The following is a 12,704-nucleotide window of genomic DNA, read 5'->3' as shown; positions in this document are numbered from 1 at the left end:
CTAACATGCCTAGACTGATCAGTGTCACCCTGCCTGCTGCATTGCTTTATGCATCCCTTACCTATGTCAACATTTTGGTCAATGACACAGAAGCTCTGCTTATTAAATTTATGTTAAATCGAACCAAGATTAACAACTAACATGATGAAGAGCCAAAGCAAAATTCATAATTATGTTGAGGTTGGAACTCTGGCCTGAAATCAATGGGAAAAAATTCAAAGCCCTGCTTTAAGGTATAGACTGGAAGGAACTGGCAAACACGAACGTGTGAAAAAAACCTGGGAGGTTTCGTGGATTATCAGTTTTATTTGAGCCAACACTCAGAGTTGCTGCTGAAAAGCCTACTGAATCAGAGGTGGGAGCTGTTGAAGAAGGATGTATCCCAGGAGGCCACCATATTGCTAGTCTTTGTACAGGATGGACAGAAAGTTGGTAACCTGTGTGATGAGGAACTGCATATTACGTCCCCAAGGACTATCCATGGAAACCATCGTGTACAGTGTGGACAGGATGACATAACAGCCTTTAGATACTTGACAGGCTCCCATAGGGGAGTGACTGTGTGTTGCTCCGGAAAGCAGCACCCAGAATCTGGTTAAGCAGAGAGGTAGATGCAGGTCTCAGTAAGGAAGGCTTCGCACTGATTCCAGTGTCCACCAACGGCTGCCAGACATATCAGGAATGCGGCTGGTGAGTGTCAGGAATATCTTCGACAAGCCTTTGCCATCTGTTCCAGACCACGATTCTGTGATTTTACATTATGTGACTCAAAAAGCATTTCAGATCTCATCCACATCTGAATAGCTCACACAGCAGTGACATGCCAAAGGCTTCGAAACCAAAGGGCTCCCTGAACCTCCTCTCCTTCTCCACTCGCCAGTACTTCCTGGAGCACCTGGCACCTTGGAGACACCTGCTTAACTCTCCTTGGGGACACTGCCCTCATCTCAAAACCAGCATATCAAAGCTTTCCTGCCAATGAACCCCAATTTCCAACTCTTCTCCTTCTGCCAGAAGCAATGCTATATTCCTAGCTGCCCAAATTCAAAACTGTGATCTTATGTTTGATTCTTATTTTTTATTTACCCACAACCAGAACCCAGTCCTAAGGAGCAATTCCTGAAACTGTCTTCATTCTCTATTTCCACTGCAACTCACTAGGTCTCATCACCTCACAGCTTTGATGCTGCGCTAGCCCTTAGTTTCCCATCCCTGTCGATTTCTCTCCTTCCACACTCCATTCTACATACCACAGGTTACTTCTTCTCATCATCATCATCATCATCATCATCATTTTACTGTCCCAACAAGAAACTTTTGGCAGTGTCTCCAGTGTGTGTGTGTGTGTGTGTGTGTGTGTGTGTGTGTGTGTGTGTGAGAGAGAGAGAGAGAGAGAGAGAGAGAGAGAGAGAGAGAGAGAGAGAGAGACAGAGAGACAGAGAGACAGAGAGAGACAGAGACAGAGAGAGGCAGAGAGACAGAGAGAAAGAGCGAGAAAGAGCGAGCGCATGTGAGCACAGTTCTCTATCACAAGTAAGAGAATGTGTGTGAAAAAGGGGGCTGTGTCCAGGGCTCCCCTCAGCTCAGGTTCACTAGCTGAGCTAGGGGGAATAGGAAAGCACGCTTGACCCCAAACAAGGACAAAGGATATCTAGAGATCTGCAATCGGTAACCTGGGGTACAGCTGAAAAAATTAGATTCCATGGGGTTGACAGAAAACTAGAGGGAGCAGGGAGAGCCAAGTGCACAGTAACACAGAGAGGGTGAATTCTATGACCACATCAGGAAGCATCTCTGGGAAACCCGCAAGGAGTTGGGGGGCCCTGGGGGTCACCCGCATGGGCCAGAAGGGGATTCATACAGATACAGAGAGACAGGAACATTCTGTTAGGGTGACAAAAGACTATGCTGTATAAGCTGAATCATCTTACTCCAATTAATTAGAACTTCCAGATGTATGAAGAGAAAAATAAATCCATACCATGTGAGAAGTCATGCGGTGGGCATCTGCTTCTTACCTCGGACTAGGGAGTTTAAAGATGGACTTTTGTAAATAGAATAAAACACTTAATTGAAAACACTTTTTTCTTTCTTTTAAAAAGTAATTATTTGGCTGCAAATGTATCATTTTCTCCTCTGGCTCTGAGTCTCAAATATCTGCAAATATGCATTGCATAATGACCCTCTGGCAGGCTACAAAAATCAAATTGCCTTTCATGGGAGGAAAAATGAAGAATTAATGCAGAAAGACAAGGTTTTTCTAACGCAGGATTTCATTATCAACTCTGTGCCTTTTTAAGGCAAAACCCACAGGATCTCAAGGTAAACCTTTTAGTTTCTGAGAAATCTGACTCTTGGTCAAAAGAAAGCCCTAGGACCCCTGGCTTCTCTGACTTTTTAATTTAATTTGAAGTTAAGTGGGAGAACCACTGTGGCCATATCATGCAGTTTTTGTATATTTAAGGAAGGAACTGAGGCTTCCTTCTCAAACCCAAGAGTTTTAGGTTGGTGCATCCATTCTTCTCGCAGAGTCCTCACTATCCAGACATGGGGTGGGGGAGGATGGTCAGAGGACAGACACTATATTGGTTTTGTAAATAAGAGGTGATTTTATTAGAACTACACTGAAAACAGACTTGGTGGCTGCTGCTGGCTGTTGACTTTTGGCCACTAGCCTGGAACTCAGCACATCCTGCAGGGCCATGGGAGGCCTTCCTTCAACCGACATCACAATGTCAGATGTGGGCATCACTCCTTTTTAACAACATCCTAAACTCCAAGGCTTAGGCTGATCCTTGGCTCTGCTTTTATGTTCTCATAATGACTGACCCAATGTTAAAAATAGGAGCCAGAGAAAATATTTCTTCATTCAGCCATGACGTGTACCAAAAGACCATTTTTACTGCAAAATCTTCCCCCATTTCCTAAGTTTTGGGGGTCCTCAATGCCACCCAGAATGCCTTGGGGAAGGCGCAGGTCCAAATGAACGTGAAGGTTGGAGAGGGCTCCCAGCAGAAGGAAGGCAAAGATATAAAACACTGGAACAGGATATGAGATATAAATCTTCTGTCAGCCTGGCTGAATCAGCCTAGTGGGCCCAGCATTCCTCAGCTTCTAAGGTCACCTACAGCAGTTTGTAAATGGAGTCATTTCCATTTTCCATAGAAAACAAAGCTAAATAAAAATAAGAAGGAGAAAAGGTTTTCCATTTCCTGAGAGAAACCATGGCTGTTTCTATTATGGAAATGGGGGTGAGGAGGGTAGGGAGGAAATCTGTCATCAATAATACTAGGAAAAGGAGCATTGAGAAAAAAATATAAGGGTCAACCAAGGACCTGTAACCCAATGGGTACCGCACACCAGTGCCTTCAAAAGAAAAGAACCTCCAACTCACCCAAAGGCACAATCACTAGGACTCTGGGAGTCTGAAAGGAAGGTACAGCCTCAAACTAGATCTCTCTTTGACACAAAGACAAATCAGGGCCAAGAGCTCCTGTAGAACAGCAGAGTTCTTGGGAAGCAGAAAATGCAAGGCAAGGCCGAAAAATGACTGACCACTGAGCGCACACACTGCCTGCCAAAGTGAGGTGCCAGTGAATGCAGGGATGGGGGACCACATGCTCTGCAGGGACCCACAGAAAGCTATGTTGATTCTGTTGTGTGCTTAAGTCAGGTTCAAATGCCCCACCCAGATCCTCTAAACCCTCCTCTGCCTGACCCTGTTGCCCGCTATGGTCACTTTGATCTCCTCCACGGTGCTCCACCCCACCCTCACCCCAAAAGCTGACCACATTCCAGCGTGGGTTTAATTTGCACCTGCTCAGGACAGGATCACTTCTTCCTACTTCTTCCAAAACCCCTTTCTAACTAGGCTCCGCATGGCCCCACCCAAGAACGCAGAGAGCACCGAGCCAGAGCCTTGCCTGCTTCCGGGACACCTCAAATCTGGGACGGATCTGCGTCCGCAGCAGGGCACTTCCCCTGCGTGAGGGCCTCACAGTCAAGGCATGCTGATATGGCAATATCCGTGGGAGAAATCAGAGAGAGGCTCATAACTAAGCATTATTTCCTCGACTACAAAATGGGAGTAATACAGTGGTCTCAGATAGATTAAAGGAGATAATGCTTATAAGACAGTCTAGTATGATACCTGTTGCCTGATAAATCTTTAATAAAAGTTGGTTACTTTTATAATGGATGGTAGAGTTAAAAGGCAGTCTCAAAGTCCTTCACCTATATGTAGGGAATATGCCTTTACATCTCTATAACATATAAATATGTACTTCAGGAACTAATCATATGTAACTATGAAATACGGCAAGTAAGATTGATACATATCTATGGTATAATTTTTAAATCGAACATTAAAAACCAGAGGTGCCAAAAGCATTTGATCAAAGCGTGAAAGAAGAAAACATTAAATGCATTCAAGAGCCATAAACTCTTTCCAATTTGAGTGTATTTTAAAATCTATAAAATAGGTGTACTCATTTGTACTGTGATGGGGCTGGAACCAAGCTGAATGGCATTTCTTTCTGCAAAACCATCTCAGACAGGCTAACAGAAAGACAGGTGTATGATATGCAGACCGAGTAAACTGTTCAACCGGAACCGTCTCTTACCTTTGACCCAATGAGAGTGTACAGCCACTGAATGGTTTCATTGTGGTTTATTACTCCATTCATCCCATCCACATACAACATAATCTGGCCCAAAGCTATAGAAATGAAGAGAAAAAGAAACAAGGAGACATTATGGTTTTGAATGTAAATATAATTTTCAATAGTCTTAATGTCAGTTGAGATTTTCACACTCTAAGTATAAGTGTATTAAGAATCAAATCTGAAGAGAATTCCTGGGCTCTGAAATTAGCAAAATCTCATTTCAGAGAGAAAGCATTGACCACAGCAGAAGAAAAAAGGGCTATTCCTGGTGTCTGGAAGATGCAATTAAGGCACTAAATCCAGTGATTGCTGTTTCTCTGTGCCTTGATGTCTAAGTGCATGTTTTCATGTTTCTATATCTGTGTGTAGTCCCAGACAGAGCGAAGATATCCACGAGATGCTGCCTGGGTTGTGGTGTCTCGGCTCTTGCTGGGGCCGAGGGGACAGATGAAATTTCCAAAAGCAACCTGTCTAGTGCCCCTGCCTGTGGCCGGACAGTCCCAGATGCTATGGAACTGTCCTGGGCTAATCCCAGCTGAATCTTTTAGATGAGGGATACACATATATTGAAATATTATTTGCTATTTTTTTTTAGAGATTTTTAGATTTTAAAATGTCAGAAATCATTAAAAATATCAATTGTCAGACATGAAGCCTTAAATTTTAGTTAAGAAAAATATAGTTACCACATATTTTCATTATTCAAAAAGAAAACATGAGCCACATTGCTACCTTAAAAAATATATTAACTTTTTTTTTCAGCTCTGTTTGTATCAAAATAGCTCGGATTCTAGATAATGAACAAAAGTTACATCCTCTAAATAGATCTCCTAAATCTTAGTTCGCTCATAATAACTTGGCATGTCATTGACATTTTTAGACAACCCTTTTTTTTTATAGTAACAGTAGGACATCTCATTTTAGAAAACTGAAAAATACCGAGTAATAAAGTGGAAATAATTTATAATTCCATAATTTAATGAAAATAATTTATAATTCCATAATTTAAGAGTCATTCTTAATATATTGATGTATTTTTCTTACCTTCTTTTATGAATCACACACACATTAATACACAAGTTGTAGGAAACGGTCTATATAAAATGGTGTCGGTTGAAAAGAGCAAAACACAAAACAGTGAGTACACACTAATACTCCAGGCATACAAATATATGTGTGTGTTAGAAAGCTTTTCTTATCCTATTATACAAAAGCTCAAAAAACCGAACCACACGATAATTCTGAGAAAAATTATGTTCCTAAATATGTAAAAACTCAAAAAAATTTTTAAAGTAATTGACACAATAATTAGAATAATTATCGTGATACAATAATTAATTATTCTTGACACAATAAATAGAATATTTTTGGAAATAACAGATTCATATTAGATTTAATGGGGAAACACTGGAGCTAATCCTATTAAAATCAGGAATCATTTTTAAATGATGCACACTAATTCCATGATTATTTAACCCTGCTCTAGAGTTTCAGCAAATTTAATAAGACATGAAAAATAAAAAGAGGTAAGATGGTTGGAAATGAATAAAAAATACTGTCTTTATTTGCAAGAAATATTATAGACCCAATAAAATATTCAGTTACAGAATTTAAATGAAGCTCATGATTACAACCACTTTTGCATCTGAATGAAAAATATGTATATAATATACAAAGTTTGATATAAAAAGATAATACTAGACAAAAGGACATATAACAGTATATATGTTACAGGTTTAAATGATGTACTGTGTAAATAATTCATACAAATGGATAAGAAAATACTAAATGCCAATAGAAAAAGCCAAAAGCATTTCGTAAGAGAGACAACATGCTGGTTTATAATAACACACAAAGTTGTTCATTCTCACTATAATAAAAAAATGCAAATTAAAACAATAACGAGGTAGCATTTCCACTTAAATTAGCAAGGTATTTTAAAAAGAAATAATTAGGTTATCGGTTGCTGCAAAGGTTAAACAAGTAACTTCATACATGGCAGGGCAAATTGGTACAAATTCTGTAATAAGGCTATTTAGTGCTGTAATTGTATTTAAAATAGTTACTATGTAGTTAGTGCCTACCATGCAAGCTCTGAGGGAGGACTTCATATGTGTTATTAATACAACAGCCCTATAGTATAGTGGGTACTATCACCCCCACCTGACAGAGGAAAAAACTGACACTCTGAAAAGTGAGGGAATGTTCCCAGAACCCCATCCCCGCCAAGTGAGATCCACCTCCAGCCAGGCTGGGTGGGCTCCTCCATGTCTGTGCTCAGAGCCTCAAAGTCCTCTCTAGGCTCTCCCCTAGTCATGGAGATTCCACAAATCTATCCTAAGGAAATAACCCTAAGCTTAAAAAAAAAAAAAAAAAAAAAAAAGGATGAAGTAAAGATACTCACTGAAGTGTCATCTTTAATATCAAAATATCAACTAAAACCTAAATAGCTATCATAGTTTTAGAACAGCATGCACAATAACTTACCAAAGTTATTCCCTAAACTGTAAAATGTTTCTGATATAATAATTAAACAGTAGAAAACTATAAACATTACATAATTTAATAAATCACTAAAATCTTTATGCAGAGCAGAAAAGGAAATCCCATGATATAGTAAGCATTATGATTAGGTATATGTTCTTTGGATGTATTTTTCCCTATTTTTTTCTATTTTTTCATTTTTTTTTAATGAGAATTTATTAATTCTATAATAGGAAAGCAAGCGAATATACAAAAAGGAATGAAGTAAGCCTGAATAAAGTAAAGTGTTAGGTGCTTTTCTTGGTTTTTAGAATTTTTAATAGCCCATCCCTCTCAGTGTATGCCTCTCTCCTTCAGAAAGATGCAGTCCCCTCTTCAGGGGAATTCGGCATGTTCTGTCCCATTTCCCCTTCTCTCTCTTTTCTCCTCTCCCTCCCAAAACGAACTGGCAAATTTTCCTATTGAGTTCCAGAGATGAAGAGGAGAACCAGAGGCAGATTTTAGCGTCTTCTAAATCAGCCTAAAGGCACAGGGGAGAAACAATCTAGACTCTTCAGCCTTTGGGAGATGCATCCCTTCGGAGCACCCTGACCTCAAGGATGAAAAGCCAGGAAGAAAGGTCTGCACCCTAACTGCTCAAGGCCTCTGGGACTGCAGAAGGCCCAGGATGCCAGGACAGTATTACAAAGGGGAAGGGAAAGTGATTTTTAAAAGCCAAAGTAAATTTCTGTTGATTTTCTAGGATCCGTTGCCCAACAAGATTCAATTAACTGATAACCTTGGAAGAGGAAAGTCACCAGAAAGTTCATATCTAGTGGAATTCAAGATTCTGATCACACTGATTTTTCACAATACTTTGGCAAAAGCTTTCCCACTAGATCTTTTGTCTCCTAAACCCTAACGATAAAGCACCAGTTCCTGTAAAACCTACTACAGACACAAGATGGCGCTAAAAGATTCAAGTGCGTTAATACTGAGCTATGATTCAGCAGCAAAAACCCCCATCAATTTATTTAGGAAATGCGGGTCTGTGAATAAAATTCACACAGAAAGAAAAGTAGGTGGCCTCGGACATAAGAGTCACGAATACTAGTGATTTGCATTTTCAAGAAGAATGAAGATGAGTAAGTCAGAATAGAGTGGTTGGTAACAGCACGGGTCTAAAAAGAGACTGCCCAGGGCATTTGTTGTTCTGCAGCTCATGCAGTTTACTCTAGGCATCTTTGTTAATTTTTCCGGGCTTCATTTTCCTCATCTCAAAAATGAGAAAGTAATACAGTAGTACCTATTTTTCGTGGGGTGTTGTGGGGATTGAGGTAGAATAATGCCTGACTCACAGTAAGTGCTCTATAAATGTTAGCATTGTAAACGTCAATTATCTACTGAACAGAAGCACGCACTGAAAGAATCTCAAAGACACACAGTGGGAGACTGAGCCCTCTGCCTCACCCAAAGTACAAAGATTTTCTCCTATGTTTCCTCTAAAATTTTTACAGGTTTACCTTTTATATTTAGATATATGATCCATTTTGAGATAAATTTTTGTATTAAGTGTGAGGTTTCAATAAAGTTTCTTTTTTCATGTAGATGTGCCACTGAGCTAACACTATCTGTTGACAAGACTATCCTTTATTTAGTTGGGTTTGAAAATTTGCGAAAAATCAATTAGCTGTGCTTGTGTAGATCTATTTCTAGGTTCTCTGTTCTGTTCCATTGATCTGTCTATCCGTTCGCCAATCCCACACTATTTCGATTACCATAGGTTCATAGTAAGTCTTAAAATCAGGTAGTATGATTCCTAAAATGTCATACTTCCTTTTCAAAATCGTTTTGGCTATTCTTGTCTTTTTGGCTTTTCATATAAATTTTAGAAGCAGCTTGCCAAAATCCACAAAAACTCTTTCTGGAAGTATTACGGGAAATACATTAAATCTATAGATAAATTTTGGGAGAACTGACATCTTTACTATGTTGAATCTTCTAATACATGAACCCATTATGTTTATTAATTTAGATCTTCTCTGATTGTTTTCATCAGTGTTTTATCATTTTTAGCTATAAATCTCGTATATGATTTTTTCTAAATTTAAAAGCATCTCACATTTTATCAAACTGTTGGAAATATTTTTAAAACTTTTCCATTCCAACTGTTTACTACTAGCATATAGAAATAAAATTGATTTTTTGTGTGTTGACTTTGTATTCTATAACTTTGTTAAATATCCTGATCCTAGGAGTTTATGTTTTGTTTTTGTAGACTTCCCAAAATTTTCTACGTAGACAATAATGCTGTCTGTGACAAAGAACAATTGTTTCTTCCTTCCCCATCTATATCTACCCCATCTCTTTTTCCTCCCTTGCCTTATTGCACTGGTTAAGATTTTCAACAGGAGCGGTAAGAATGGACACCCTTGCTTTGTTCTCAGTATTAGAGGGAAAAGCATTTAGGTTTTCACCACCAACTATGATGATTGCTGTGGGTTTTTGTACATTGCCTTTCATCAAGGTGATGGAATCCCCCCTCTCCACCTCCAATTTCTAGTTTGCTAAGAGGATTTTTATTGTAAATGGATGCTGACTTTTGTCAAATGCTTTTCGGACCTCACCTGATATTATGTGTTTCTCTTCTTTACACTGTTAATGTAGTGGAGTACACAGAACGAATTTCAAATATTGAACCAGCATTGCATTCCCTCTTACCCATCATGCATCATTCTTTTCATATACTGCTGGAGTTGCTAATATTTTGCAGAGGATTTTTGCATCTTGGTTCATGAGAGAAATTGGTCTGTAATATCCTGTCTTTGTCTTGTTTAATATCATAGTAAAGCTGGCCTTATAAAATGAGTTGGGAAGTATTTTCTTTTCTATTTTCTGAAAGAGATTGTATAAAATTGGCTTCATTTGGTCTTCGAATGTTTGGTAGAATTTGCCAGAAAACCATCTGATCCTAGAGACTCCCTTCTCAGAAGGTTAACTGCAAATCAAATTTCTTTAATAGTCATAGTTAATAATTATAGTAATATGGCTAGTTAGGTAATTTATTTCATTTTGGTTGAGTTTTGGTAGTTTGTGGTTTTTAAGGAATTGGTCCATTTCATCTAAAGTATCAATTTTATGTACTTAAAGTTGTTCATAGTATTCTCTTAATACTCATTTAATTTCTTTGGAGTCTGTCATGATATTCTCTCTTCAGTCTAGATGTTGGCAATTAGTGTCTTTTTTTTCTTTGTTATTGCTTATTCTAAATTTACTTTTATTTTTGTTTCACTGATTTTTTAAAATTATTTTCCTGTTTTTAATTTCATTAATTTCTATTCTTATCTTTATAATTTCCTTCTTTCTAATTTTTAGGTTTCTTTTTTTCTTTTTATTCTAGTTTAGGTGGGTGTTTATATTATTATTATTATTTTTAATATGAGCATGTAATGCTATAAATTTTCCTACAGGCATTACTTCAACTGCATCTGCAAATATTGATATTTTGTATTTTCATTTAGTTCAAAATATTTTCTCATTTCCATTAAGAATTTCTCTTCGACATATAATTTAGAAGTATGTTGTTTAATTTTCAAGTGTTTGGAGATATTCCTGTTATCCTTCTATTATTGATTTATAGTTTGATTCCATTATGGTCAGAAAACATAATTACATTATAATGTCTTTCTTTATCCTTTGTAATTTTCTCTATTCTGAAGTCTACTTTCTCTAATGGTAATGTAGCCTTCTTTTCATTAGTGTTTGTATCATTATTTCTGTATCCTTTTGCTTTTAAACTACCTATTACATTAAGTGGGTTTCTTATAGGCAGCATTTAGTTGGGTCTTGCTTTGTTTATTCATTCTGATTATCTCTGTCCTTTAATTTTTGTGATTAGGCCAGTTATATTTAATATAATTACTGATGCATCTGAATTTAGGATTATCATTTCCAATCTGTTACTTAGTTCATCTAATGAACTTTTTATTTTGGTTACTGTAGTTTTCAGTTCTAAATTTTCCATTTGGTTCTTATTTATATTTTCTATATCTTTCTTTGCTGAGACTTTGATTTCCCCTTTATTTCAAATAGTGTCACCCTCATTTCCTGAAGCATTTTTATATTAGCTGCTTTAAAGTATTTGAAAATTTTAAATCTGTGTTACATTATCACTGTGATTTGTCTTTTTTCCCATTAAAGTTCAGATTTTCCTACTTTATTGTACACCAAGTAATTTGAATTTATATCCTGGACAGTTTAAAAATTATAAGACTTTGGGTTTTATTTAAATATTACAGAAAATGTTGACATTTTTGTTTAAGCAGGCAATTCGCCTGGTTTAGTTCAAGCCCCATGCTAGGACCTGACTTTTATGGGCTATGGTTCGAATGCCAGTTCAGTTTGCAAAGCCCTTGCTGTGCCATTTGGATTGGTCCTGCATGTGTACCCAGTGGCTGTTTTGGGACTTGGGTAGCAATCTACCTTGTTATCCAGTTCTCAAAATCTTTGCTATGCTGTTTAGGATCAGACTCATGCATGTACAGTTTGTGAAGAGCTCCGGCTTCACAAAAACTCTGCAGGTTACTTTTCTGAATGGCTCCTCCACTATCTCCCCGATACTTTTAGGTTTCCCGTGGCCCCCCTTCTTAATCCTTCAACCAGAGAGCTGGTCCATTATTTATCCTGCTCTGCCACTATCACTGCCTCAGGTCCAGCTTCCATTATCTCTCCTGGATTATAGCAACAGCTGATCCCAGCTGACCTCCTGACCTTGACGGCCACTGTTTTTCTAATCCATGATAGGTAGTGTTACTACTGGATTTTCCAAAGCATTAGAAATGTCAGCTGAAGCCGGAAAACCTTCTGGCTTCCTTCCTGCCTCAGGATAAGACCTAGGGCTCCTCACATGCCCTGCCAACCCTCCTTTCACCTTCTTGCCAGCACCATTGGGTTCCCGTGTCTCCGAAACCTTGTGCTACCATACAAACTAAGGGCTTTAATTCTAAACCTATTGAATGTTAATTAGTTACATACGACTTGCATTTAAAAGAAGTCCTTATATATAAAATAGATATTTATTCTACAAACCAGAGCTAGACTTAATTTTTTAGAAAAGAGTTTCTTACACTTCAGAGGTGTGCGAGAAAACAACTCCAAATCACTTTTTTGCCTGCTTGTTCATGTCCTTTCCTTTGTCCTAGGATGCCAAAAATGCCATGCAAGAAGCTGAAAGGTAATTAATTCCTTCCTGGCAGAGTCATCTGAGTTTCTAAACAAAGAGCTCTTAAACACTGCTGCCCTGTGTGGTCTTTTAATGAACCCCTTACCCACCCCTTCACTCGGTATTACAGCGAGATCGCAGGTCACATATATTCTACCAATACTCAGAGACTCAAAAGCCATACTACATTCTTAAGGGAGTTATACAGTTTAGGCCTAAGGATTTTTCATGTCACTTGTTTTATTTTTAAACAGCACTGTTATAACTATAGGTTTATCACATTTTACTATGAACCATATAGTAAAATATATGGTTAACTATAAACCAGCCCTTTCTATGTGTTAGACAAGGCTTTG

The 12,704-nt window shown here is 37.9% G+C and overlaps 1 protein-coding gene across 12 annotated transcripts in view; it reads right to left on the bottom strand.

Moving 5' to 3' along the window:
• Positions 1–12,704, bottom strand: part of FHOD3 (formin homology 2 domain containing 3) — a 413,611-nt gene that overhangs the window by 167,695 nt on the left and 233,212 nt on the right. For all 12 annotated transcript variants that reach the window (XM_036229056.1, XM_036229058.1, XM_036229060.1 and 9 more), the window contains exon 6: positions 4,623–4,717. In XM_036229056.1, coding sequence (XP_036084949.1) covers positions 4,623–4,717 — 95 coding nt within the window. The remainder of the gene's footprint in view (positions 1–4,622; positions 4,718–12,704) is intronic.

This window comes from Rousettus aegyptiacus, unplaced genomic scaffold (assembly GCF_014176215.1).
Source record: "Rousettus aegyptiacus isolate mRouAeg1 unplaced genomic scaffold, mRouAeg1.p scaffold_m13_p_12, whole genome shotgun sequence".
NCBI lineage: Eukaryota > Metazoa > Chordata > Mammalia > Chiroptera > Pteropodidae > Rousettus > Rousettus aegyptiacus.
The sequence above is the reverse complement of the archived record's forward strand: the minus strand, read 5'-3'. Positions and strand labels throughout refer to the sequence as shown.